At 49.1% G+C, this 27,898-nt stretch overlaps 1 protein-coding gene across 2 annotated transcripts in view; it reads left to right on the forward strand.

Annotated features, from left to right (window-relative positions):
* The window catches only part of NCKIPSD (NCK interacting protein with SH3 domain), a 58,290-nt gene extending 31,205 nt beyond the window's left edge, over positions 1-27,085 (forward strand). Inside the window, exons 5-13 of one of the 2 annotated variants that reach the window (XM_026096261.2) lie at positions 2,180-2,808; positions 11,196-11,366; positions 12,802-12,888; positions 14,242-14,380; positions 19,691-19,771; positions 21,050-21,178; positions 23,130-23,222; positions 24,650-24,822; positions 25,396-27,085. In XM_026096261.2, coding sequence (XP_025952046.2) covers positions 2,180-2,808; positions 11,196-11,366; positions 12,802-12,888; positions 14,242-14,380; positions 19,691-19,771; positions 21,050-21,178; positions 23,130-23,222; positions 24,650-24,822; positions 25,396-25,599 — 1,706 coding nt within the window. In that variant the 3' untranslated portion in view covers positions 25,600-27,085. The remainder of the gene's footprint in view (positions 1-2,179; positions 2,809-11,195; positions 11,367-12,801; positions 12,889-14,241; positions 14,381-19,690; positions 19,772-21,049; positions 21,179-23,129; positions 23,223-24,649; positions 24,823-25,395) is intronic. The other variant, XM_064518965.1, reaches the window with a different exon arrangement.
* The last annotated feature ends 813 nt before the right edge of the window (positions 27,086-27,898 follow it).

Genomic DNA, 27,898 nt, shown 5'->3' on the forward strand with positions numbered 1-27,898 from the left:
GACTTTTGGCTGCCTGGCGCTTGCGCTTTCTCTCCCGCCAGCTGCGGATGGATGCCAGGTACAGTATCCTTCTGGGCTTCCTGCGCCGGCTGCCTTGGAGAAGGGGTGCTCGCCAGGGAGCAAACCTGCTGACCGCCCAGATGGCTGATCTGACCAGGGCACACCTCAGAGATTTGAGGTCCTCGTGGCCATTTTCCTGCCACAAATGCTGTGGGTATCTCCCACCAAGGCAGAGCACGGCTTTTTCCCAGCTGTGATAAGTGCAGTAGCTCACCAGAGGGAGCTCACTAGTAGCGCTTTTAGGACAGGCTCAGGTCAACTTTTGGCTCCCAGGCTATCGAGCACTTTCTCTGTACAATGGTCAGATGAGATTTTTGTGAAATTGGTGGCTGATCTCTGTGAAAAGCAGGAATAACGCCATCACCGGCCGGTAGTGACCAGGGGCATGGCCGTGTATGTGCTGCAGGCAGGTAGGGGAGCTGGTGGGCACGAGTGCTTGGATCCAGACCAGAGCAGGACCATGAGCCACTGGCAGGAGCTCCTCTGTCTTCAGCACAGTTGGGTTAATCGAGGAAATGAGCAGAGTTATTTTGCTGACTTGCCGTCGACTTGCCAAAGTGCTGTCCTGTGCAGTGGCAGTTATGCTGTAGTGTCACGTAGCCCATTTCAAGCTCACTTGTGTCCTCCTGTGAGGGACAGGGCAGATCAGGGTGTGTAGTTAATTGAAACATGGGGCTGGCACCAGCTTCCTTAATGGTATTTGTTGAGCCATTTTTCACTGTGGTAGTGGGAATTTGCAAAGGTCGGTTTCCTTGAATGCAGTCTTGATTTAGTGAAATGTAGTGGGAGCTATAATTTGTGAATGCTTCTCCATGGAAAAAAGGGAGAAGGAGGAAAAAAAAGGGGGATGCCGAACCTCTGTGAGAGGAAGGGGTGTGTTTTTTTCTGCCCAGCTTGTGCTTGCCTTGAGATGGATCCTTCATACTAGTGGAAGGACTCATGGAGGGCTTCCTGAAAGTACAGGGCAGTCCCAGGCTGGGGAGGTACAGCAAGAGGTGTGATTTGGCTTGGCTGCAGGATGGACTACACAGCAGAAGACCTATGGGGAGGCATTTCATGTATCTGTCCTTTGTTTGGTATGGGAGAAAGATGTGTTGCCTGAGGGGAAAGGTAATTTCCTGGGCGTAAGCTGGTGTATCAGAAGAACAGAGGCTGTGGGAATATTTGTGCAGAGCAACACTATGGTCTCTGAGAAGCGAGCTCCCTACGGTGTGCGTTCCTTCTCTTCCAGCTCCAACATCAGCTCTTCTCTCTAAACTCTAGATGAAGATATCCCAGTGTTTGCCTGAGTGACTGTCTATTTTCATAGCCAAGGAAGGACTCGGATATATTTCTGTCCCCTAGAAACTAATGGATAAAGCTTAACAAAGCTACATATTAAACTGGATGTTAGTAAAGAAACATCTTAACAATTCAGTTGCTTATAGTAGATTTTTTCCTAGAAAAACGGGACAACTACCACTGCTAGAGCTAGGCAAAACTAGAAGGGGGAAAGAAATAAACTAGAACAGATAATCTTCTGGTGGCTTGTGAAAGCCGTGTATGCTAGCCAGGTCTATGGGGCTTGTGATCAAATGCGGAAGCGTGCTGAGAGGGAGAGACCACAAGTGCTTGTCAGCCAAATGTTTTCCCTGCTGTTGATACTAACTGGGGTGTACATGTACAGTTGGTGCTGCAGGGAGAGATCTGAGCAAGAGGGAGATGCTTGCTGGCATGTGAAGCCTTCAATGTCTTGAAATTCTCAGGCATGTCATTCAAAAGTAATGGCTTACATCCTGAATGCAGGAAAAGGTCCTTGCTAAGCTAGGGGAAAAGACTTTTCTGTCCCTTAGTCCTGTTTCTCCCTCCCTCCCTCCCTTCCCCTGTGTAAAACACTAAGCCCTTTGAAGAGTATTCATCTCAATAGAGTAGTTTTCCCCTTTCTAAAGAGGTGATTGTGCGGGAATGCTCCAGAGAGAACTCGTACAATTTTGCTTTGAGATAAGTGAGGCTGGAAGAGGAGTTAAACTGCTCTGGTAGCATGCACAATGAGCCTTTTAATGGACTGTGCTGCAGCAATTTGTTTTTTCTTTTTTCCTTTGATGCTGTTGCTAAGGCATTTTTAATTGTTCCCTTTCAGATGCTGTTGAAATTATCCCTGGGTCAGCTTCTAGCGCCTCCTCTATGAGCACAACATCGCTGGATACCTTGTACACCGCTTCTTCCGCGTCAGAGACTGCTCTCCCGACGGCCACGTCCAGTCCTGCCAACACACCTCCCCCTGTCCCCAGCCGGAGCGTTCACACCACCATAACGCGCAATTTGGATGCGGGCTCGGTGGCTCACTCCCGCTATGGGACTTCCCCAAAAGAGGGGGCCAGCAAATCTCCACAGACCAAGCGGGCTGCCCCTGCGCCGCCCGCTGAAGGAGGGGTCCAGAGGTCCAGTGCTGCGGATGGGGAGAAGGATCCTCAGGTCAAGAAAGCCGCCCCGGCCCCCCCTGCAAGTCTTGACGCTTTCAGTGCCCTCTGCCTTGATGACAAGAAGGTGGCCGCAGTGGAGCCGGTGGCACCAGAGTCCGCTGGCCTGACGGCGTCCGTGCCGAAGACGATCGGGGCTGAGCTGATCGAGCTGGTGCGCAGGAACACCCACCTCAGCTACGAGCTGTCCCGCGTGGCCATCGGCGTGGTGATCGGCCACATCCAGACCTCCATCCCCGCAACCAGCAACATCATGGAGCAGATCCTCATCTCTGTGGTGGAGAGCAAGGTAACGAGTGCGGGGCTCTGCCGTGGGGCTGCTGCAAAGGGCCATGGTGCTGGTATTGGGTAAAAGGTGTTGTGGGCTCATGGCTAATTCTTTGCTGAAGTTTGGGATGGGAAGTGCAGGGAGATCCTAAAGGAAAGGGGAGAGATGCTCGATGGGTGTGAGGGACTAGCCAAGAGGACCAAGGGTTTAAACCAGGTCGGAGTACTGGTAGCCATCCACAGCAGGGAAACGGGAAACGTGAGTTTATTCTCTAGGTGAGCTCCAGGTGTAAGGCCTAACCATAGGTTTGGAGCTGGAGGTGAGAGAGGGGGAGCGGGCTGAGCAGGCCCTGCGGCGCTGGGTGTGCTGCCAGGGACGTTCAGATGGGACTGCCCTTTGAGGAGGGATGCTGAGATGGGTGGCAGTGGATGTGACCACGTGAGGGCACCAGCCGGGAGACAGCAACCTCCCAGGTCCCAAGCACAGGGGTGGCCACAAAGTGCCGGCAGGAGCGGACACTGCAGGGCATGAAGCGGTCTTAGAAAATGGGCCTGGTCTGGTGCAGGGGCTCCTCGGTATGATGGGAGAGGGAGATCATGAATGAAGCCTCTGCTTGGCTTTTGTGATCACTGCTAATTAGAGTGAGAGCAGAGAGAAATTAAAAAAAAAAAAAAAAAAGGCAAGAGGCTTGACACCAAAGAATGGGGGGAAGAAACCTAGTGGGGACATGCTGAATGTCTAAAATTAATAGACTGTACCTGTGCAGAAATAAAAAGCAGAAGAACAAATGTTCCAGCTAAAGGCTATGGCAAAAAGGTCAATTGGGAGTGAAATAAAGAAGCAAGCTTACTCTTTCTGCTTCTCTACTCTGGCACAAGCTGTTTGCCGTTCACTGTGAAAGCTCATGGAGAGCCATTGTGGCAGCCCAGAACTGGAGAAAGAAATTAGTACTGACTTTTTAAAGAGGTATTTTCTGTTACAAATGCAACAAACAGAAGCTGAGAAAAATGGAGCCTTATTACTAAGTGGTTGTTTATAGAAACCTTTTGTAAAATAATGCATTGTGTAAACTTTTTTTTATTCTAGCATGCTAGATGCTGTGTAGATTCATCATGCCCGTGCATACTATAAATCTCCCTGTATTTTTCTCTTATGACGTTGGAGCACACACAGCTTTTATGTTGTTGGTGTCTTGCTATGCGTACCTCTCTATTATCCCATAATACACTCCTCAGCCTTTTTTTTTCTTTTCTTTTTTCTTTAACCACAAAAGAGCGGAGAAAGAGCACTATCTTCAGCTTGCTTTAAATAAACCTTATACCAAAACGATCACACATTCCTCCTTCCCCTGTTACAGACACACGAGGAGAAAAATAAAAGAATGCTTCTTGCAGCCGTCGTTGAAATAGCTGCGTGCATCTGGGCAGCCCTCGGCTTTCGTTGGAGGCATGATAAATTTCAGCTCCCGCTTGCTCAGTGCAGCCCCGAGGAGAACATTTCATATAAACATCTAAGATTAGAGTTGCAGTGCTAATGGCACGATTATAATGAACTGTTTGGAGGCATTTGAATATGGAAAACTGTTGGCATTCAAATTTTAGATCAAATCATAATCTAGTTAACTGTCTGCATTGAGTAGAGCGTCCTGTCAGCAACAAACAGGTCTCAGTTTGTGGCTGTAACCCAACGGTTAATTGCTTTCTACTCCTGAAACAATACAGGATCAATGTGTGATCTAGATTCAGCAAAAAATTTTGGCCGTTTCAGGCAAACGCGCTGGCTCTGACGCGCGCTCTAAGCGGTTCCATGCTGACTGCTGTTATTTGGACCTTGGATGAGATTTGAGTGTTACTCTGGTCTTAAATACCTGATCTCAGGATACAATAATTTAAATTCCACAGAAGTCATTTAGTGGAGGACAAGCAGGTGCCAAGTTCCTGCAGCTGGGATTTGAAAACCTCAGTTTATGGCCATTGCTGCAGACCAGTCTGAAAAACATGAGCATAAATTCTGATGTCGGTGTGGGGGAGACTAGCTACCTACCTGTAACTGACACCGGTATTATCTGTCACTCAGGACGTCCATGGGGCTTAAAAATGCTAGGTACTACATGGAGGAGCAAAAGAAGATCCTGTCTTTTCTCGTAAAACGTCGTGACAAATCTTGAACCATACTGCTTTCGGCAGGAGAGCCAGTGTTGGCTTGCACAGTGCTCCGATGTAAATATTTTGGTTAGGGTGTGCATTTTTCCTGACTGTCCCATGTGGAAGCTGCATCTCTGCTGGTATATTGGTGCCTGGTACCAGATGATGTTTTTCACCTTCTAGCATAAAAGACTAGCTCTAGCTAGGACTAGCCACATGGAATTGCAGGGTGGTTGTGCTGCCTTAGCTTCGCTAGTGTAGTTTAATGGTATAAATTATCATTATAGACTTTGTTTTGTTCATTATATCAAATTGCTCCAGGATCTCAGGGGCTTCTGTTTATAAAGTGATTTTATGTAGGATTGTTGCTGAATCTTCGGTTCTCGGTCAAGGGTTTTGTTTTGTTTTTTAATTTGTTAATTTGTTTTGTTTTTTAATTTGTAACTTTTTAATTTGTAACTTCTTAAATCTCTTCGCAGCCCAATCCATACAAATACATGGTCAATATGTCTGCATATTTTTCAAGTTTGTTTTTCCCCTAAAATGAAATAAGACATCATCTTTGATCAAAGCTTTGGTCTACTGATAGTAAATATCATACCTATTTCAAGCTTTGCATGGCATTCTTTAATTAGTTATATCCTTTCTGCTCCTATTCCAGTCTTAATCTGAAGTCAAATCACTGGTTTACTAAATCAGTCTTAGAATCTAGCATCTCCCTCTTATTCCCAGCATGTTCTGAAGGTTGAATTGCTGCGGCATTTTACTCTTGCTTACCTTCCTCCTCCTCCACCATGGCATCTGCCCAAAAGTGTGTTGCAAGGAGGGAGAAATGACCCTGCAGCTGGGACAGCACCGCGGTCCAACTTCTAGAACAGGTAACTGAAGGATATGTTGGGAATATATGCGCAATCAAGTAAGGAGAACAGCGAAAGCAGTTGGTCCCAGGCTCCTGAGCTGCTCAACCCATATGAAAGAGACTTCAGAAATAACATACTACTTTGGGGAGCCTGACCTACAGGAGCAAGTATGCCAAATTGGCTTCCCCACTTAAGGATTGTCCTGGCCTTGGAAATGGCACCTATTCTTGTCCTTGAGCCAATTCCTAATGAATTGCCTGGTTTACAGACAGAAAGCACAAAGGAAAAGGAAACCTCTTTTCAAAGGCGGTGCTGGAAAGACTGTGTAAATAGTAAACTGGAGCTGGCTTTTATGGGAACTCTGAAATTTGGCCATAACTAAAGGTAATATAGATGCTGCCTGATTTCCTGGCATCTAGAGAATTACTTAGATTAGTATGTGGTGGTGATATGTGATTGCATTCAGCTCTGCAGAGTTATCTCCTATCTGAGAGGAGGGGATAACACCACAGATGTCTTGTCTAGGGACGTTGATTTGAGGATTTATTAAACTGAATGTGAGGCAAGAAAAATTGTCTAATACACAAGCTGGCTACACCTTGAGAGGGAGCTCTTAGAAATCACTTATCTGCTTTTTATTAGATTAGCATTGCTGTATTCCAGTTGTGACTCAGACCCACTTCTGGCTGCCTTAAATTTAAGCTCTCAAACTACTGACAACGCTCTGTAATCTGACTTAGCTGTATAGCTCAGCCCAGGCTGCGCGGTGGGGCCAAATGGTTCTCGGATGGAGGTGGAGGAGCGAGGAAGGACGTCGGTGGGCGAGCGCTGGGTGTGTTTCTGGAGGGGGTTCCCTCGTCGCGCGGTGCCGTAGCCCCCTCCCAGCCGTGCGTGCCGTGAGCTGGCCGCCTTGGCCTCCGCGATGGCCCTGGCAAAGCGCGGTGCCGGCACGGCCGAGCTGTCCCTCCGCCTCCCCCTCAACCGCAGCGGCCTGCCTTCTGCGCCCGGGTCCAGTCCGTTCTTCACTTGCCTTTGCTTAAAAGGGAAGCGGCTTTTAGCAAGACACAAATGCTTTGCTGGGGGTTGGCTTTTCTCAAAGCGGGGCTTTGTGCCTCTGCTTGCCTGGGTTAATGGGGAGCTCAGCAGGGTGAGTGCCGTCAAGGCTGTTTTATGTGCCTGCTCTTAGCGTGCCTAAGTAGGGCTTCTTAGTGAAATATTGCAGGAAATGTGAATATGGAAAGGGAGGGGGCTGCATTAATGCTTAGGCAAGTCTTTTGCTCCTTAATTGCTGTAGGAGTAACCTTCTTTATGAGGGTCTGTGCCAGAGCCTTTTAGCACGCAGCCATTTCAGGGCTACGGTCACCCGGAGAGAGCTGCTGCTGAGTACATCTGTGGAGCAAATGTTTATTGGGCTACAGATGGCTGGGACACCTGATAAGCGAAGGCTGCGGGGACCTTACTGAAGCGTAGCTAACGTAGCGGTTGAAAGCCAGGCAGCTCCGCTCTCCCCACGACACCGTGCACGTCCGTGCGTGCCGGACCTCGCTGCCCTGCACAGCTGCCCGGCGGGGCCGCGTCCCCGAGGAGTGCCAGCATCGTGTGCCCGGCCGGGGAGCCGGCTTGCCCTGGGGGCAAGAATACACGTAAAAGCACTGCCCTGGAGAGCTCGGCTCAGCCGGAGTGAAGTGTCTCTCTTGCACTGTGTTCAATGTGGTTTAGTGCCGTCTGGGAAGAGCTGCTGGGGAGCCCCGCAGCGTACCGGTGTTGAGAGCAGGGTTAACCTCTTGCTTCCATAGCCGACGCTGCAGTAGGAAGGCTTTGCTGCACCAGGGAGGGGTGGGATTCCCAGGACTGTCCCCTCGGATGGCTGCGCCAAGCCACTGCGGGGCTTGCCCAAGGACAGTTGGCGCTCATCCAGCAGGGAGCTGCCGGGTGCGCGCTCCCGCAGCACCCGTGGTCCTCTGCGCTTGCTGACTTGGTGGCGGGCAGGGAGCGAGGAAGGCTTGGGAGGAAGAGCGTTGCCCAGTGGCTGCTAGGCTGGTGCATTGGACGTGGCAGCCTGTGAGCAGCATGAGGACAACGCGGGGATGAGGGTCCAGAAACGTAGCTGGGCTGCTTGGTAGAAACAAAAGCCCTGCAGCCGTTTCTTCTGCCGGTGCTGGGGGAGGGAACCATTTGAAACAGCAAAATAACACAGAGTGGAGCTGTTAGAAATACTGGAACATCCTCTTGCTTATGGCCAAGCAGGCAGATTCCTGGAAGTGACCACGTGGCGAGGCTGCAGGTCGTAAAAGCTGCCAAGATGTTTAATAAGCACAGGCCTGACCCCAGTAGTGGGAGGGCCGAGGATGGGGCTGAGAACGCATTAAGACGGTGCCCTGCACAGTTGCACCAGCCGCATCGAGGAGCTTGGTAATAGATTGATCTTATTCAAGTCCATTAGGAGCTTGATGTTCAGTGGAGTTTGCAGGCGGCAGATGAGGGATTGGAAGAAGCAGATTAGTGTTAAGAGGCTGAAGAGAATTTAGAGCTGTCATTAAAACGAGTAATCATTAAAACACTCATCTAAAATGATGTTCCAGCAGTGGCTGGAGGTAGGAGCAGCCCTGCAGCGCTCTGAGGAGCGTTTTTGCCTCTGAGCGAGGTATGTAGACGGGGAATCATCTCCCAAGCCCTTGGGACACTGGCAGGTAGGCAGCTGAGGGCTGTGGGTTTTGTAGGCCCTCCTAGGGAGAGGAGGAGATTGCGTGACCAAGTGAGTCTCCTCTCAGCTATCGTCACTGGTTGAGTGATAAATTACCATTTTGCAGGAAACTGTCTTACCTTTGTGCTCCGCTACTGAAAGCTCTTCTTCCTCTCGCGCACTGCTGGTAGCCTAGTTACCTGCTTGGCAATCCACAGCTCACCAGCGTTTTCTTAAGAGCATACTGTGGTTTATGTTCAAGTTAAGCCAGCACGTTCCCTCCTCCATTATCTGCCTGACAAAGATCGTGTAATTAACAGTGACAACAAGAATACTTTTTTTATTATATAATTGAAACACTGAATCAAAGTCCTAATGAGTTCGCACCTCAAATACTGTGAAGCAAATTACTAACAATTCTGTCTCTAATAAAGCACATTAGACATTACAGTTAATAGGTTTGGAGTCATTTCTCCACAGAGGGCTGCGGGGTCGTAGATGCGCGGGAGTGGTCCGTATTCCTGCACTTCGCTCTCCTGAGGTGGGTATGGCACGTGCAGTCATGCTCTCAGCGTGGGACTGTGCTTGCATCGTCCCTGACAAAAAGCATAGGCTTGTTTGTCCGGTACAAAACAGTCCTGCTCTGGCTTGTAATGTGAAGTCTGCTTAAAGGCTCGCGGCCACCAGCCACGCAGCTGGCCTGTCGGAAGGAGCTGTGCCAGGGTACGGTGAAGTCTTTTTGAGGTTTTCAGGAGTTGAAGATGCAGTGCAATAGCAGGCTGTCCAGACCCGTACTGGTAAAGGTCTTTTTACATTAAATGATAATGATTTCTCGCTGCACATCGCAAGACAGCTTTATCCAAAAATTAAGAGTTTGACCTTGCAGCGAGCAGGTTATTCCTGTGTTTTGGATTTCTCAGCTAAATTCTCTTCTACCTCATTGATCTCCTGCTGTCTACTGTCTTTGCCTCCAAACCCTTCGTATATAATTTAAGTGCTTCTGCAAATTAGTCCTTACCTCTCTTAATGGTGCCTCAGCTAATCACCTGTAATCAGCCCAGTTCTGTGTGCTGGTCGCCTCCCTTTGCCCTGCTTTCAGGAAAGCAGGCAGTTCATTTGATATGCTTGGCTCCTGGAAGGCTGTCCTAACTCTCACACTGGGGTGGCTAGCAGAGCTAATTAACTGCTGTCTGACTATTTCTCTCTGTATCTCAAAGGAGAGGAAAACTTTAGGAAAGGCAACTGAAAGGTGAAGCCTTCATGGTACAAGGTGGTGGTGGTGTGGCTGCAGTTGAAAGCAATCTGAGAAAGAAGTATATGCAGTAAGATTTGCTGAGTTAGTATATGTTATACTGCAAATTTCAGAGCTGCTGTGGACTGTGATTGAGATCTTGTGTCTGAAGGGAGGCAGAACCAGCACACCCTGAGATGAATTGGTCCCTGTACTTACCGCAGAAGATAGCAAACCTAGTATTAGACAGTTGGCTTTTAAAGTACTGTGCCAATGTTTGTGCCTGAGTCAATGATCTAATTCGCCTTTCAGACTGGAAGGAGAGGGCAGGAAAGAGGGAAAATAAATGTTATTCTTTCAGTAAGGCGGCAGTCATGCCAAAGAGTGGTAGTTTTGTGTTCTGGGACACACATGTTTTGCTGGGTGAGGGTGCTCAGAGTTGCCTTCAGGAGCAGCCTGTTAGAGTTTCATGCCCCATGCCAGGAGGGTTTGACTTTCCCCGTTTTCAGGCTGCTTTTTTGCAGTTTATACTTCTCAAGTCAGTGTGCCCACTGAAGGGCTTCTGAACATGTGTCAGTTGCCTGCACCCAGGAGGAAGCCCGTCTTTTACTGAGGTCGCTGTTTGTGCAGGAGTAATAAATACCTTTGTGTTTGGTGAGCTCGGGTTCCCGGTGCTTGTGGGCGGACTGATTTCCTAAAAGAGGAAAAGAAGAATAGCATTGTTACGCTGCTCCACGGCAAGGACGAACGGAGGTTTAGCTGGCACTAAGTGTAGTACTCTGGCCTAGCATTTTGGGTTTTTCTTTTAAATGTTTTGAAGTGCACAAGTGCTGTAGTCATTTGAATTGGCTTCTTGTCTTAAGTTCCTTGCAGGAAACAGGCATTCCTCTTAACTCAGCGTGGACCCCCGCAGCGCAGGGAAACAGCTGGTGGTGTTCTGCAAGCATGCTCTGGTTTACTGCTAAGGGAAGTGGAAAAGCTTGTGATGCACGTGTGTGTTAAGTTGCAGTTTTCTGATCCAAACAAGACCCAGGTACGAATTCCCATGGCTGTGGGAACGTTGGCTTCATTGGATCAGCTTCAGGTTATTGCAGGCGCTAAGAAAAAGGAGACGTAGCTTTGTTCTTTTAGCGAGGTTTCCTAGGCTCTTTAACATCTTCTGAAGGTGGCTAACCCTCCCAGTGGAGTGACGACAGCTTGGATTTAAAGGCTTTCTCACCGCACACTGCTCCTGGCACTTGGTTTTGAGAGCTGGAGTCCAGTTTGATTCATTCAGTGCATTAGTTTTGCAAGGCAAGGAACAGGTACAGATGCCCCAAAAGTATGAAAGTTGAAACAATGCATGGGTCTTAAACTTACTGTCTGTTTGCTGCCAGCTCTGGACTGAGTGAGGTCCACTGCCAGTCCTGAAACAGAGATTATGCTAAACAGTCACCCAAACAACAGCTAATTGTCAGGACCCCTATAACTGGTGCTTTTTTATCTTGCAGAATCTGAGCTCTGGGTTGCCCTCGGGGCAGGTCTGCCATGATGAGCAGCGGCTGGAAGTGATCTTCGCAGATCTGGCCAGGCATAAGGATGATGCTCAGCAGCGCAGCTGGGCACTGTACGAGGATGAAAATGTCATTTGCTGTTACCTGGAGGAGCTGCTTCGCATCCTGGTGAGTAAATTTCTTTCTTTGTAGGTCTAACAAAGCAGACAGCCCCTGGCGAAGTTCTTTTTTCTGACATCTTCCATCCTTGTGTTGCCATCAGATTTGCTGTTTCTGAGGGTATGGGCTTCTTGCACACCCCTCACCATTGATGTGAAGTGTTTTCCTTTTGTGTGGGCTCTGCAGAGCTCTTGGACTGCATTCCAGTCCACCTTACAAAGCTGTTCTGAAAAGAACTATAGGACTGTTCTTCATGGTAGGTGTGGTATTTACCTCCTGTAGGAAAAAAACCTCGCCTCCAAAAAAATCCAACCTTCTCCAGCAAACCTAGAAGTTTGCTGTGAGGGTCATTGCACACCTTGGCCCATTTTAAACTTCTTCCTTGGCTGATTGTGTGTGCAAGCCAGGCGGTATCGGAGACCATGCCATACCCTGAGCACTCCCTCCTGTGGTCTGGTCATACCCTCCTTGCTGCTGATCTTTGTTGAAAGTGCAGTGTGGAGCTGCATCAAACCGTAGCTTCCAAAGCTCTGTGTTGGCTTCTCAAAGCAGACTCTTAACTCTTAACTGGCTCTTAACATATCGGTATTCTTAAGCATGCAGTGTGCCCAGGTAGACTAAGCTATGTTCTCACTGCCCTGATACAAACTAGTACCTGAGGGATGAGGCCCATTAAATGCAAAGACATGAAAGTTCTTTTGTTGCCTTGAAAGTGAGCTTTGAAGCTGTTTTTGTGAGGCAGTATAAACTATCTCACCAGGTTTGTGGGTATGGGAAAGGTCCATCCCCATAGTGAGCAGCGGTGGGAAATACTGTCTCGGTGCGGTCTCTAGCACATACGAGCCCATCTGTGTAAGGGGAGCATGATGGTATGGGAGCTGTCACTCAGAGCAGTGACATGATCTAGGTTATGGGTTGCAGTGTGGGGTTTGCTCTTGCGCCTGTTTTATGTTTCTCTCCAGTTCTGACATAAGCAGAACAAATATTTTTGCATTGCAAATGCTAGTGTCTTTATCTCAACGCATGGCCTACATTCTTGCTGTGGGACTTGCAGAACAAAGGAGAGGTGGATTTTGTGCAACAGGTTTCCTCATAATTTGGGAGTGAGGGGAGATGTTCCCAGGATGGGAACAGCACTGGAGTTGCTGTGTGTGGCTGCAAGATGCAGTCATCGAGGCACTACTCGGGTCATGGTTTTAGATGTTTTCAGCCCAAGAAACAGTGTAGGGCAAAGATGTTTCTTAAGAATTCACTTTGATACAGAATCTCCAGGGTGGCTGGCCTTTCTCGAGCTGTCTTCATGGTCCAGCTTCGGTTTCTCTGTAAGATGGTTTGGCTGGGGCTACGGAAATCTAAAAGGAACTACCTTGCCCCAAGGTCTCTGCAGCAACTGCCTTGCTTCTTTGATGTGTCTCTGGACTGACCTGTTCATTTGTGTTTGCAGACAGATGCAGACCCAGAAGTTTGCAAGAAAATGTGCAAGAAGAATGAGTTTGAATCAGTTCTGTCCCTTGTGGCATATTATCAGATGGTAAGGTGGCAGAATGCATCAAATCTCTTCTTTTGGAGGTTTCCGTGAAGATGCAAAAGAGTGGGGTCACTATGATGAATATATGTAATGCTTTTCCCCCAGATAGGGCAGTTCTATGAACTAGATGAAGCTCTACTAAGTCCCTTTTGCATGCTGGCTAGTGCCATGTTATGCATGCAAGTTGTATGGAGGAGTAGAGAATGCTAGACTTGAGCAGTAGCTAGCACTGTGAACGGTAAAGCTTGCTGCTTTTATTAGCTCCACTGAGGGCCAGAATCAGCATCTTTAATGTCTAGAGGAAGGATTTCCGAGGATGCCTTGGGAAAGCTGACAGGCTGTGACTGCTCCTCTTTTAATTGATGCACTCCTGTGCATTAGTAAATAGCTTTGCTTTGGAAAGTAGGTTGTGAGTAGAAGCCTTGGGAGTGAGGAAGCAAATCAGTATTCAGAGGAAGAAATGGAAGTTTTGCCTTCAATGCCTATGAAATGCTGCTTTGCCTCTCCTTCCTGGGACTGACTGTTGTAGGACTGTGCCATGGGTTGGAAGCTTGCCCCCAGCTTGCCCCCCAGTCCCCCAGCTACAGCACATCAAGCCTTGTTGCATTTAGTTTTCAATCTGGCACTTCTGTGTCTGGACCCACAGCTGGGCATTAGGGGCTGTAGCATATTTGCGAGCAGTGGGAAGGCAGGCTAGGTGTTATGGTGTCTGCTGACTTTTGCTGTGTGCTGTTCTTTGACCAGGATTTCAGGGACGCCTGACCAGACACAGAGCAGTTGGGTCTCTTACCTGGCCACCGTGGCATTCAGGGCTAGAGCTTGGCTCGCTTTCCTTATCTGAACACTGGCTTTGTTGGCTGGGGCTGGAGCATGAAGGTTACACCATGCCAGAGCTCCTGCATAGAAGCTGCAGGTTGAGCATGGTCTTTGCTGGGATCCTGCCTAGCAGGCCCTGATACTTTCTCGTTAACAGCCTGCGCTCACAGCACAAACCCAAGAGCTTCACAGTTAATGAACAGGATGTGAAGAGCCACTATCAGATGCTGAAGAGGGCTGGGGATGGGTTGTTGATCTGTATCATTGTCATCAGATGAGACATGGCATTTCAGATCTGAGCTCTTGCTGCAGCATGCCCTCTGACCGCATGTGGTAGTGACCTCCTGCCAGTCTAGGTGTGAACGTTATCTCAAAAGGACTCCTAGGTTGTTGTTAAAAGCTAGCAGAGCTTCTGTTTTTACTTTTACCCTGGGATGGCCTGTAGCTTTCCCAACAGCAGGGGCAGCTAGCCAGGTGGCCTCCACCTTAGAGCAAGCCCTCATCTGGGACATCATTTGGTCTAATGAACTGTTTTTGCAGGAACACAGGGTGCCGTTACGACTGCTACTGTTGAAGTGCTTTGGAGCAATGTGCAACTTGGATGCTGCAGTTATCTCAACACTTGTAAACTCTGTGCTGCCAATGGAGCTGGCCCGTGACATGCAGACTCACACACAAGGTAAGCTGGAGCCAACAGGCTGCCCTAGGACCCCGATCCTCAGGGGTATGTCTTTCCATTAGACTGTTTACAGCAGCACTGCTGTCCTGTCACTGCCTGCCTGTTCCACGTGCCCAGTGCTCCAGGAAGAAATGTGTCTGTTTTTAAAGTTATCCTCCCTCAGGTTATCACAGGCATAAGTGGTGAATGCATGCGAGGAAGGGGATATTTCAGCCTAGTGGTTCAAGGTGCTTTAGCTCTTGAACATGCCTTTATTCATCTATATTGCCTCTTGTAGAAGTCTTAAAGCTGTTCAGATGTGTTTCTTACTGCTTTCAGAAGACATCTGCAGATCTCAAGGAAGATCTCTGCAGCCTCTTATAGGCAGTTTTTCTCTGCACTCTACACCAGGTCTTGGAGGTGTTTCTTGCTGATAAATGAGAAGTGTACTGGTTAAAAGGAAATGACCTTCCCTCTGCCAGTTGTACCGTGGGGGATGATAATGCTAGAGCTGTTAACAAAATTGTGGTCGTGGTCAGTAAGCGTCCTCCACTCAGTATGGAGCTCCTTTTTCCAACCAGTTGCACTTCTAGAAGCTGAAGATGAAGAACGGACATAATCCCTTCTCAGCCCACCAGCTTTAGCATTGCTTCTGTGCCTGATTAGTGTTCAGCCCAACTTTCAGTGCAAGGTGGGGGAAGGCCTTGTCAGCATGGGCAGCTGCAGCATTAGTTTAGTCACTGTGGCTTTCCTTTCTTCCTGGCTTTAGGATTGTGGAAAGCTGATTGCAAACAGCAGTAGCCTTACATTAGTTGCTTCTCATCTGATAATGTGGCCTCTCCCGGGGCGCCTCACATGAATGTGTTCTGCTTCGCTATTGGGCTAAGCTGCAAGCACATGTGGTCAGGTTACTGTGACTTGCTCGTCCCCTGGCAGTTTTTTGCTGGCTCCTTGTGGGAGCACACACCTGCAGGGCTCTGGGGGGCACCTGCCAACAAGTTTTCTGCTTAAGATCAGGCTCCAGTTCTGACCCGCTGCATGCTGAGGAGGGAGGAACGGTGGTGTGTCCCTCAGCTATCTTTGCAGCGGTGTAAGGGGGCCCCCTGCCCTGGAAGGCAGGGAGCCAAAGCCTCCTGGACCGGTTTGTGGCTTGGCTTTGGCCAGGGTGAAGTAGGGTGAGAAAGGGGTGAGCGATGCCTTGTTCCTCTCCTTGAGCTGTGCGGGCACACTGCTGTATGGCCTGGCTTTGTGTGCCCAGTTTCTGCTTTCTGCAGCTCTGCCCTCATTTTCCTTCTGTTTTGTGCTCCTACTCTTTGGTGACATGATTGTCCTAACTATTTAACAGGAACCCCCTTCCTGTCCTTTGAGGTCCATGGGAAGACTTGGTGGTGGTGGTGGGGACAGATTTTGTTAATATTGTCCCCCAAAGATCCTGCTTAGCCCAGTACCTGTTACCTCATAGCAGCCAGGAGCAGATGTTGAGGGAAGAGTGTAAGAGCAAGGTGAACGTGCAGTAATACTCCCCTGGCATTACTTTCCCAGCCTCTCGTGCGTGCGTGACCCTGGGCAGTCATACCTTTGCTTTCCAAATTGAAATCAGCCTGTAGGCCACCAGTAACAGCGGTGGCCATTTTTCTTTAAAGGGATACTGAAAGTCCATGGTTTTGTTTTAATCTTGACCCACAACTAAAGTAGTTGTTGCGTAACCTTGTGCATCAAACCAAAAGAGCGCCAGTATTTGGCATCTCGCTGCTATTCCCCGTTGGTTTGCTGTGAATGTCACTGAGTCACAGAGAAGCGTAACCTGGTGATGGGACTGTGTAGGGATTAATGTGTCTGCTCAGGAAAGGGACCATCCCATCCGTTTCACTTGAGCCAAGTAAATTTCCACGAACGCACGTTAGATGTCCAGAATAGAAGTCCGCAGCACCCTACTCCAGATGGTGCCAAACCACCTGTGCTGGGGACAGGACCAGTGGGGCTAATTGGGTGTCTGGATTGGGGCATGGGAGGGATGAAAATGGAGCCTACTGCAGAAGGCTTGTCACAGGAATGTCATCTGCGGAGCATTCAGTCCCCTTGGCCTTAGCAGCAGGGTTACAGAGAAGTAGCCATCCTTGCCCCGGACGTATCTGCCCTTCAGAGGTGTTTGAAGCCGTTAGCAGTTCCCTCCTACCATTCTAGTCCTTTCGTGTCACGCCACCAAATGGCAAGCAGTACCTTGCACGAAAACATGACCTTGAATCCTGCAGTGACTTGAGCTTATTTTGGTACTAGAAACTGGGGAATAGCAGCTGATCCGTGACATACCATGGAATAGCTAATCCCTTCTGCAGATGGCAGGGGCCAGAGCAATCAGTGCCAGCACTAAACACGTAGGGATGGTTGAACTGGCTGCAGAAACTCTGTGGGGTCCCTCCGGGCTTGTTATAGAAGAACACTTGAGGCTGAAGCTGTGCGCGTGGATTGTGGGTGCCTTTGATGAGGAGGCACTTTACCCTGGGATTGATGCAGGCGTGTTGGCTGCTGTCCAGTTCTTCTGCCAGATGCTTGGGTTTTATTGCTTCTGGACAGCCACTTCCCTCTGATGTGGCTGGCTTGCACATCTATCAGTGTGTTAGAAGAGCTTATAATAAGACACAGCAAGGCAGAATTAGCCAGAACAATTCCAAAGAAAACAGACGGGGATAATCCACTCTGTAATCGCGGCTCTCCCCTGTTGCAGTTCAGTGTACAAGTCAGCTGTCAGGCTCTCTTTGCTTGAGTTGTAGACAGTTGCCTCTGCTTCCAGTGCCATGATCTTGCACTGCTGTATTTAGAGGTGGAAAGCAAAGTCTTTGAAGGCCTCTGAGAAATTCCTTTCATATATAATATCAGCTTTCTTACCAGTACCTCAGCAAGGTTCAGAAGTACAGGCCAGTGGGCAAACAGCCTCATCTTCTCTGCTCTTCATAGCCCGTTGAGTGATTCTTATCAGTCTGACATCAGCAGAGTCTCTCTGGTGCATTGCCATTGTGTATTCCTTCAGAAGAACTGTAGTAATGCTATTTATTTTCTTGCAGATACTGGTACCACTCTGAAAGGTGGGGGGGAAAGCTGTGCTTTGAATGGCAATTACTCTGTGCTTCAGCATGATGCTAGCATGCTGAAGGACTCAGCCAAGGGGGAATTCTTGCTGCAGTAGGAACTCCAAAAACTTGCAGATTCTGTGCTGAGCGAGTGCACTGGGTTGATCTGCATTTGCTCCCAGTTCAGCGTTCTGACTCCGCTTTTCAGCATCCTTTGACTTTAGGCAAATCTGGCAAGATTTGCCATCTAGTAGTGGAGTTTGCTGTCACCCAAGATGAATGGACGTTAGTTCATAGCAGATGGGCCAAGGACATGTTAAACTACCCTCCCATGTCTAATTAATCTCTTGCTCCATATTTGCTACAACCACATGTTTATCACTGGCTTTCAGCTCTCCGATTGTTATCTCATTGCTCCTGATGTGATGAGAGAGAATGTTTAGTTTCTGAAAGCCTTATTAGGAACGTGGGGACAGCAGGTCCCTATATCTACCTATTGTAGCATCCTGCCTCTGATAGCCAGCTCCAGGTGCCTTGGAGGAAAGTATGAAGAAATCATGTAGCAAACAATTATGAAAGAACATAGCCAGACAAGAGGTTTTCCCAGATGTAGATGGTTGGTGGTTGGTTATGCCTAGAAGCATTTCTTACCTGTCTGCTCTAACTGTGCATGTTCCCATTACCTGAATGCACGTCAGATTCTTCTCCTGTTACAGTGAGCTTTGGCATCACTGACACCTTCTAGCTGAGAGCTCCTTATGTAAGTAGGAATTATATTTAAGTCATTAAATGTCCTCCCCAGCTTTTATATTGTGAGTAAACAGCAGGTTCCAGTTTTCTTTTGCTGCCACATGGTCTAGACTGCTCTCAGAGAAAGTCTTAATCTTGTTAATGCTGTAGTATCTCTGCTGAAGCACCAAATGATCTAAACACACCTTTACTCAAGGTTTTTGCTATTTGACAACTTACGTGTATTGCAGAGCTTTGACAAAGTGTGCATGTACTTTGTTTATAGAGGTCTTGCTTACAGAGCTGACTTTTTGGGGGTATTAGGCTGGAATGATTGTCTAGCCTGTTCTCCGTTGTGCTAACAGTAAACCTGTGAGCTGCCAAGCGATGCCAGTCCTTTGGCCAAAACCAGGATTATCCAGTAACAATGAAGGCAGCAGTCTGCGCAAAGCAAACTGGAGGGTGCAGGTGCTTAGAGATGGATTGATATGTGCAAAGAGAAATGCAATGTCTTAAAGGATTGGCGAGGGAACTGAAACAAGCAGGTGTCTTGCTGGGAAGCAGTACTGTAGTGAGAAGCATCATACATTGAAGGGAAATACATATATATTTTTAAACTAATTAAAAAGTAGTACTGTTTTGGTCAGTCTTTATAAAGAAACCCTCAGTTTTCTTGTAACAAGTGTCCTGGACTCTTTCAGGCAGATGTAACTGAACTTTATTTAGCCTGTGTGTGTGGTACCTTGCTTTATAAAATTAATACTTATTTTCCTATAATCTTCAGACTCACTGAACTGGATGGAGGCTGCTTGTTGTTATAACACAGATCCTGTTCTGTGACTTTGTGAATATCTACTGAAGTGTATCCATTAATTAAGATTCAGGAAAGGCAGCACTGTGGTTCTGTGGAGTATTCACATATAGCTGCTGCCAGCAAAAATTGTGTTGGACTAGCAGGCAGTGGGACATATTAATGCAGGAGACACATGTGGCCTGGGAAGTGGGCGGATGCACAGCTGGAGTCATGAACAGTGATCCGGTCTCCCCAGAGACTTTCTATACCTCGAGGCACAGCTGACGTAGCGAAAGTAGAACAGTGCAGCAATGGTAACAAGCAGCATAGCTGTCCGGGGGTGGTATTAGTTGGAACAGGCACTATTTCAAGGTGGCCAGATGGATGCTTTTTCTGGGTTTGGTAATTACATAACTCTGGGATGTGTCCTGGGACTGTGCTGGAGAGGTTTTTAATTAGTCACATCAAGTTTGCCCAGATCCTCTTAAGTGGAGGGGAAAAAATTGAGAATTTTTGTTGTGATTATCCTCAAATCAATTTGGAAACACATGGTGCAGAAAGCATGAGTTTAAAGAGTCTGGAGGGGGGAAACATCCTTATGGTTCAGTAAATACAGGACTGAAGAGCAGTCTAATAGGTGCTAAATATGACTTAACTGTGTGACTTTCCAGGTATCACTGAGGGATAGAGTTTTGCAACCTTAGAAGAATTAATGGCTGGACCTCTGTGTTTACCTTGCAGATCATCAAAAGATGTGCTATTCTGCACTGGTGCTGGCAATGATATTCTCCATGGGGGAGCCGCTGCCATATCATCACTACGGTGAGCAGCAAAGGCTTGGCACGATGGGAGAGCTGGTGGTGGGACCTGTTAGGTGTGTAGACGGGCAGTGGGGAGAGGAGGAGCTTTCCTGGGGGCCAGGGTGGGATGGCTGGGGGAGCCCCGCACAAGCAAGGCAAGAGTAGGGTCCACTCTTTACCAGCAAAGCCTGGCTGCTGCAATACTGAGCTAAAGATGCTACACTTTCAGAAAGAGCAACACAAATCTGTGTTGGAACAGCAGGCGACAGATGTCATGCTGCAAAAGAAGCTGCTGTGCCTAAGCTGTATGCTTGTCACAGATATTTTGTTTTACCCCTGCCCTGCACTAAAATGTGCACCTCTTATTTACCTCAGAGACGTTCTGTCTGCTGACGAGACTGAGAGCCTGGATCGCTCCATGAAAGCCCTCTTAAGCTATCAGGTGCATAATATGGCCTGTTCCTGCTCTCACTTTTGACAGGATGGTGCAGCCCTATGTATTTCAAGCTCTTAGTGAAAGTGGAGAGTATTGCAATCAACAGGGAGGTGCAAATGTGCCAGAGCTGCTTGTTTCATCCTTTGTCCTTTCATTCTACCTTCAGCTGGAAAGCAATCTCTGCCTGCTTTTTTCCCCTGTCCATGTTGTGTTCCCAATATTTGGGACGCTCTGGACTAAGTTTTCCTGGAAACACAGTAGAGGATTTTATAGGCATCTCCTCTGCAGCTTCACTTACCTTCCTGATAAACACATGCAAGATTTAAGCTGGTACAGCAGGGACCAAGGAGTGAATCTCCTCATCTCTCGCTATCTCTCCTCATATAACCCTGGCAATTATTTCCTGCAGGAGGACTTATTTGCATGGGCTCCTGAGCTTTCCTAGTAGCAAAATTGAAAAATGAGTTATTACTAATGATCTGGATGATTGTTTGTTTTAAAATAGATGGATTAAACCGGTGGTCAAGAATATAAATCTCTTCCTACTGAAGGCTTCACTGGTGGTGGTGATGCTGAAACAGCAACTAGAGCAGAATTTGGGATTTTAACCCCAGAAAAAATCCCCAGTGGGGGATCTACTTCCAGCATTTCTCTGAACTGTGGATAGTGCTCTGAGCCGCTTGTCTTTGGCACAGAGACACTTCAGTTGTTCGTCTAGTCCACTTGCAGGGTGGCTAATTCCCTGGTGGCTGAAACTGGCACTCCACTAATGTTTTTTAAGCATAAAAGCAGAGAGAAGTGCCTTGGTTGGTCCGTTGGTTTGTTCTCATTGTAATGTATACTTTCCTCTTTCTTCATGTGAAGAGCATCTCAACTCACAGTTTGTGCAGTTCCTGCTGGATGTCATTGAGGACGGGCTGCCCTCAGACACCACCGACCAGCTGCCCGACTTATTTGTCAATGTCCTTCTGGCCTTCAACCTCCACATTCCAGGTCAGTGTGGCGCTGCTCTTCCTTGGCGGGCTTTCAGCACTCTGCAGCGGGAGGGTGCAAGGAATGGGCCTATGGGATCTTACTGGGACCTCGAGGGTGCTGTGATAACTTGTCCACTTCCCTTACACTCTGGCAATATGCTGTGTTTGTCCCAAAGCTTCTGCTTGCCTAAATATTGGACAAAACTCTAGAGGGAGAAAATAGCCAGAGACCTCATGTCCAACCAACTGACCCATTGAGGCACAGCACCTCAGTGAAGCTGGGTGGATTTCTCTTCACATTTGCACTCTGCTGTACCAAAGCAATTGCTGGACTGTGCTTGCAAGCATGCATGGGGGTTAACTCTAGGCCCAGCTGATTTGGAAGAGAAAATGCTTCAGTGGGCATTTCTCAGTATCAGTCCAGAAAGACAAGTCCTGCCTTCTGTAGCTCTTGACAAACCTTCTGTTTACCCAGCTGCTCCTCTCAAACCTCATTCGATGCCCATGCGTTGCAGACAGGCTCTTCAGCCTTAGCCTCCGCTGCGCTTTCTCCCGCCTTCCCTCATTCTCCATCTTCCCATTCCTGCTGAGCCCCTTAAGAAAAGCAAAACATCTGGTCTCCAGGAAGGGAATTCGCCCTCTCCCTGCCAGGGCTGCCCGGGAGTTTTGAAACCTGATGTTGAAAGATGGGAGAGTAGTGCTACGTCCTGTTAAGAGAGGCCCCTTTTTAGTCATGGATGTGTTTGCAAGCTCTTGTTGCTCCAATTGTCTTTAGTTAATTACTACTTCTTGTTCTGCTGGATGCCTTTTTCCTTGGCGTCGGGAGAGAGGGGAGGATAAAGCAGCAAGGAGTGTCCAGTAACTCGCCTGTTACTTTGGAGTTGTGCTTCATTACAATTTATGTGAAAGTTTCTAATTTAATGTGAAAGTTGATTGCATGAAGACTGATTAAGTATAGTCTCTGCTGCTTTCATTCATTACCTTTTCTCACTATTACCGTACACTTGCTGGCTGCAGTAATTAGGCAATAATGCATGACAGGCAGTGTGTTTCTGGGGGATATTTGCGCACCTGGGGTGTAGCTGAAAGTAGTGACTTGTTTGCTGATGCTAAGAAATTGTTGAATGATGTTCAGGTTCCTTATTAGCTAGTTGGATTTTTATTTCTCTGTCTACCAAATCTATTTATCTTACAGTTCAATGGTGCAGCATTAGTTCAAAAACTCCTAAAAACTATTATTATATTGATGCCTTTCAATGTGAAGGATCCTAAAGTGCTTCACAGCCTATGAAATATTATAGGGTCACCGATTATGACAGAGGATATAGCCACACTTTGCTGTTTGGATGCTTCCAGGTGTGCACACATACACACATGTATGCGTGTGCATAGAGTCTGCTAGGATGAACATATTTTAGTTACAAGAAATCATCCCCAAAACAGATTAGGGAACATTTTGTAGAAGAAATTCTTCAGCACCTCCTTTTGCACTGCCCTGTGCTGAGCGTGGGGAAGAAGTACTGTTCCCTTCTGGTGTGTTCTTGGAAGCTGGCCTTATTTCCTAGAAGAGCTTGCAAGGTGATAAATTCCAGTGGGCCACTGCTCGTATGAAGATACTAGACAGGAGCCTTTGGTTTCTAAGAGCTGGAAGTCATGTTTCGGAATATAAAGTCCTTGTAAGGTATTTCAGAGTCTCCTTTGGCTTGCTGGATTGGTGTTCCCATACAAACCAGATGCATGTAGAAAGCATGAAGTCCTAAGTGTTTAATGCAGCGTTTCCAAACTTGTTTCACTTTCCGTATCCTTCCCTCTCCCTGCCTGCCCCATCTTTGGGGCTGAAACCCTTCTTAGCACTCTGAGACTGTGATGCCCAAAGCTCCCCAGAGCAGTAGTGTGAAATAGGAGCCTGCCCTTTTTCTGTTAGTGTGGTCTTCAGCAAACAAATCTGCTAAGCAGGTTTCTTCCCTTAGTTCCAGAACATAGTGTGATCATGACGACAATAAGCAAGCACTCCAATGTCAAGACTTTCACAGAAAAGCTACTGCTGCTGCTGAACAGGGGAGGTGAGTTCCTGCAGCACTGTTACCTTCCTCGCAGGGGGTGCAGCTCACGGTGACTGCGCGCTAGAGAGACGAGCCTGGCACTCCCGCAGGGGCACGCTGTCAGGGCGGCAGCTAGCCGAGGAGCTCTCGTCGGGCCCCTTGTCAGATCAGCCCGGTCTCACAGTATGGCCACCTGCAATGAGGGCGAGCTCTTGCCTGGGAGGGAAGCTGGTTTGGTCCCATGCCACTTCTGTTCTTGGGCAAACAGGGCTCCATCAGCGCTGGCCACAAACCCTGCCTGCCACCCGTGTTGGCCATCGGCTGCTCTGGCAGCCAGAGCCAGTTCTTGCCTTGAGAAATGCCGCTTTGAGAGAAACTTCCCGTTCCAAAATTGCCAGCAGAGGGTTAGCTTTGTGCGTGCTCCAGGCGTAGAGCGAAATCCGCTGTATGTGTAGAGCTTTTGCAAAGCAGATTGTTAGAAAGCTGGAGTGCTCTGCAGGCAGAGCAGTGCCAGGTATTTCTGCCTGTGCTGTGTGCCACTATTGTGCTTTCTAATACCTTCTGGAGCATGGAGGCCTAGCTGCCTTAGATTCCTTTTGTTGATTTGTTGATAAATAACCCATCCTGTGATGCTCGCAGCTCTTTTTACTCTGGCTTTAGTTCTCCTTGGGGTTGCAAATCACTGTCTCCACACACTATCAGCTTGAGGGCAGCCCACATCTCAGTGCTCTTCTGTCTGGCCTCCTCCCAAAGCCTTTGTTTAGCCCTTCACTGCCAGATTCCCTACAGGGATCACCTTACTGTGAGGGGCTGGGGGAAGAAAGAGGGGGGACCACAACCTAATGAAGACACTTCTCCTGCGCCTGCCTTCCTGACAACTGTTGGGGGCCCTGCAGTGTCCCAGAGCCCCTCCTAGGGTCTGCAGGGACATCTTTTGGAAAAGAGCAGAATGTTGTGTCCAGTTTAAACCTGGAGGTGCTGCTTCTCTTGCTCCTCGGACACTACTAGCCTGGTCTCCATGGTGAAAGCTCATTTCTGATACAGGCTCTGCTGGACTGGTGGGCTGTTCGGAGAGGTCATTGGACCAGACTTAATAAACCAGGGGGAAAATGAATGGTAGCTGTTGAACAAGGAGGGGAGACACTGGGAGGTGATGTGCTAATGAGCTTTCACCTGGGATGTTAGGTGAAACACAATGATTAATGCTAATGCTAATGAGTTTGGTCTCGGCTTGGTGCCCTGCAGAGCTGCCATCCTGATTATGCAGCTTCATGCAAGGCACTCCAGCAGCATCCACGAAAGCTAGCCACAGGCAGGAGCAGCTGGCCAAGGCCAGGGCAGCATCCCCTCCAAAACCTCAGTAGTCTAATGAAGGGATTTGTGCCGAAGGTGGCGGAGATGGGCAACGGGGAGTGTTGGGCTTAACGCAGCCTCTCTGCCACCCGCAGACGATCCAGTTTGCATCTTCAAGCATCAGCCTCAGCCACCACACTCAGTGCTGAAGTTTCTGCAGGACATCTTTGCCAGCAAGGATACTGCCAGCATCTTCTACCACACGGACATGATGGTCCTGATAGACATCTTGGTGCGGCAGATCGCTGATCTCTCCCCTGGAGACAAGGTGCTCACAGGAACCCCCGGGCTCACTGAGGCTCTGAAAAGGAGCAATCCCCAAAGTAACTCTGCCCTCCATGGGGCCTGCTTGGTGCAGGCAAGACTGGAGTGTGGGGTGGGCAGAACATTTCTGGGTGCCCAAATCTACCTTGGGGGATGAGGAGGAAGGGGAGATTTATCCTGCCTTGGCACACAGCAGTAGAAAAGTGTGCCTGAAGAAAGATCTGCCAGGCTTCTGGTGGTCTGCTCCCTCCTCTCCAGGGACCTTTGAGAAAAGAGCCACTCTGTGAGTGGTAGAAGTAGAGTGGGATCTCTTAGTTTTGGTGCTGCAAGGGGCAGGGGAAGCACTTACGTGTGAGAGCGGGTAAAGAAGAGTGTTAGTTGCTTTGGGAAAAGTGCAGTATTCCAAAGCTGCTAATGAGTCTTAAGGAAAAGCAGGTGCCTTTGGAGTTGCTCTCTGGCTGGTCACACAGCAGCAGCTGTTCCCCTGCTCATGCTGTAATGGAGGCTGGCATGCTTGTTTATCTCACTTTAAATCTTTCATCGTGCTCTGTGTTTTTTCTCCCCTCCCACTTGGCAGCTGAGGATGGAGTATCTGTCTCTGATGCACGCCATCATCCGCTCCACGCCGTATCTGCAGCACCAGCACCGCCTCTCTGACCTGCAGGGCATCTTGCAGCGCATCCTAGGAGAGGAGGAGGAGGGGCAGCAGTGCCAGATGGACAAACTGATCATCTTGGAAATTTATAAAGAGTTTCCAGAAATCTCTCCGGGTACCAGCTAACCGCTCCTTGGCTTGGACTGGAGCTTGAACCACTTGGATCAAAGACGTCTCTTGTTGACACTTTCTCCCCATTCCCTTCCAGTACAGCTCATACCTTATATTCCTCCGTGCGAGGCCTAAGGTTTGGACAGAGTGTTCATAGCCCTTTAGAAATGCCAGCGGCAGGAGGAGCATGGGGTGCCCCCAGGGCCTGGTGCTCTGGGGACGTTAGCGTGGGCAGAACGGGGTTGGGCGCTAGCTCGAGGCTTGCGTACAAGACTTGGGACAGGAGGGTATTTAACCAGCTGGTGCTGACAGAAGGGCAGAGAGCTTGTGAGGGACTTGGCAGTCGGGATGGCTGTGTGCGTTTAGCTGCGCTGGTGTCCTGAGGTCCTGGAGCGAAAGGCCTTTGCCTTAGGGTATCACTTCTTTTCCATGTGCATCTCTCCCTGCAGTGACCAAGTGGAGTCCGCTGGTGCTTGGAAGAAGCTTTCGTAACATCTGTTTTGTTTTCTGCTGCTAGTGCCAATGTGCTGCAGCCCTGCCAAGGGAGGTAGCTCGCTCGCTGTCTAACGCCTTGCCTGGTGAGCCTTTCGTGCCCTCCTGGCTCTCAGCTTCGATTCTAGGTTACAGTCCACCTAGGGTCTTAGGTCTTATCCCAGCAGCTGCTTTTTTCAATCTGCTTTCTGTAGTGACGTTTAAATCTGAATTTCTCGCACACTCTGGCTGCCTAGAACCAACATTTGCCTGGGTGATGCAGCTCTCTTAGGAAGCCTTCGGCCCGGACGTGATGCAGAGACGTGTCCTGCCACGTGAGAGCTGCAGCTTGCCGCCTCTCTAGCAGCGCTGCCCCGGGGCCCGGAGCAGAGGGGTTGTCTGTGGCAGGGGCTCTGTTTGTAAAGCGTGTGGATTTCTTGCCTTGAGCTTTGTAGTGGCTCTGCCTCGCTGTCCTTTCTCTCCACGTGGCAGTGCTCAGAGGCAGCCTGAGCCTGGTGTCCAGTAGCTCTGTTGTGACTATGCACGAGTGTGGGGAACCATTTATATTTCTTCTAGGTTTCTAGCAAACAGGATTAACCTGTTTCCTTGTTACAGCTACAGTCACAAACTAACGTGGATCAATTAGATATTCTTGTGCGCAGTCTGGTCACTCCCTGTCCCCAGCTGTTCCTTTGCAGTATCCTGTGTAGGAGCCATTGGAAAGTGGAACTGGAAGTACTGGAAATAGTGGGCATGGTATTCTTAGCTTGTGGAAATGACACCTGAGCTCTGCCCTGCAGGCCTGGGCTCTGGGTGCTGGGGCAGCGAGGCTCAGGAATGGAGGGGATTGGCCTGGCAGCCAGGGGGTGAGGATGCTCCCAGGTCAGCCCAGGAACACCTAAAGCTTAATAACCACCCTCGTAGAGAAACCTATTTTTTCCCTGTAAAAATGTATGAATGTCAAAAGGGATCCTGTATTTTCTTAAACACTAAGTGTAACATGCAGAGGAATAAAAATGTCTTAAACTGGGCTTCTGTGAATGTGGTCCTACCTGCCCCATCCTGTCGTGCGGGGACCGAAGGGCTGGGGGTTGGCTGGGCACCTGCTGCCTGCAAAGGCAAAGCACTGGGTGCAGATCCTCGAGCGGCAGCTGCAGCCTCAGCTTTCCCATGCGTGGGCCTGCCGCCCCAGCTGCTAGCACTGCGCTGCCCACCGCGTCGCTGGAGGACGAGGAGGTGCTGCCCGCCGGGACGGGAGGGCAGGAGCCTCTGCGGGGCGAGAGCTCCACGGGACCGGGCGGCAGCGTGGGCCCCCCAAGCACCTCCACTCAAGCCGAAGGGTTTAGCGGAGCTGGACTCCCGAGCGCTTTGCTTTCTGCTCTGCACGCGCAGCCTCAGCTGGCTCCCAGCGAAGCTGCCAAGCCGGCGAGCCCACGCTGCAAGGATTTAATGGTCTGTATCGAGTGCTAATGAATCACGTTTTGGCTGCGGATGTTAGATGTGTGCCTGTTCCCAAACTGCAGCCCTGCACGCGCTGCTCTGGGGGCCGCGGCGTGGGGTGGGAGGGCAGCGGTGCTTGTTAAAGCCCCCTCTCAGCTCCAGGTGTGCAGGGAGGACAGCAGGCAAATCTGTCTCTGCTCCTCGCTGTGTGTCAGGAGGAGCTGGCCACGTGGTGCCAAGCATCGGGACTGTGTCAAACGCCTGCCAAAATACCCCTGGGTCCCAAGGTCACAGCCCAGGTCCCAGGGTCCCATCCTCGCTCCCTGCTGCTTTGCCAGTGCCTCCGGTGTTCCTGACTTGTGGCTTCTCGGTGTGACGAGATGCCAGCACAGCAGCTCTGGTG

Source organism: Dromaius novaehollandiae, chromosome 12, assembly GCF_036370855.1.
Source record: "Dromaius novaehollandiae isolate bDroNov1 chromosome 12, bDroNov1.hap1, whole genome shotgun sequence".
NCBI classification, from domain to species: domain Eukaryota; kingdom Metazoa; phylum Chordata; class Aves; order Casuariiformes; family Dromaiidae; genus Dromaius; species Dromaius novaehollandiae.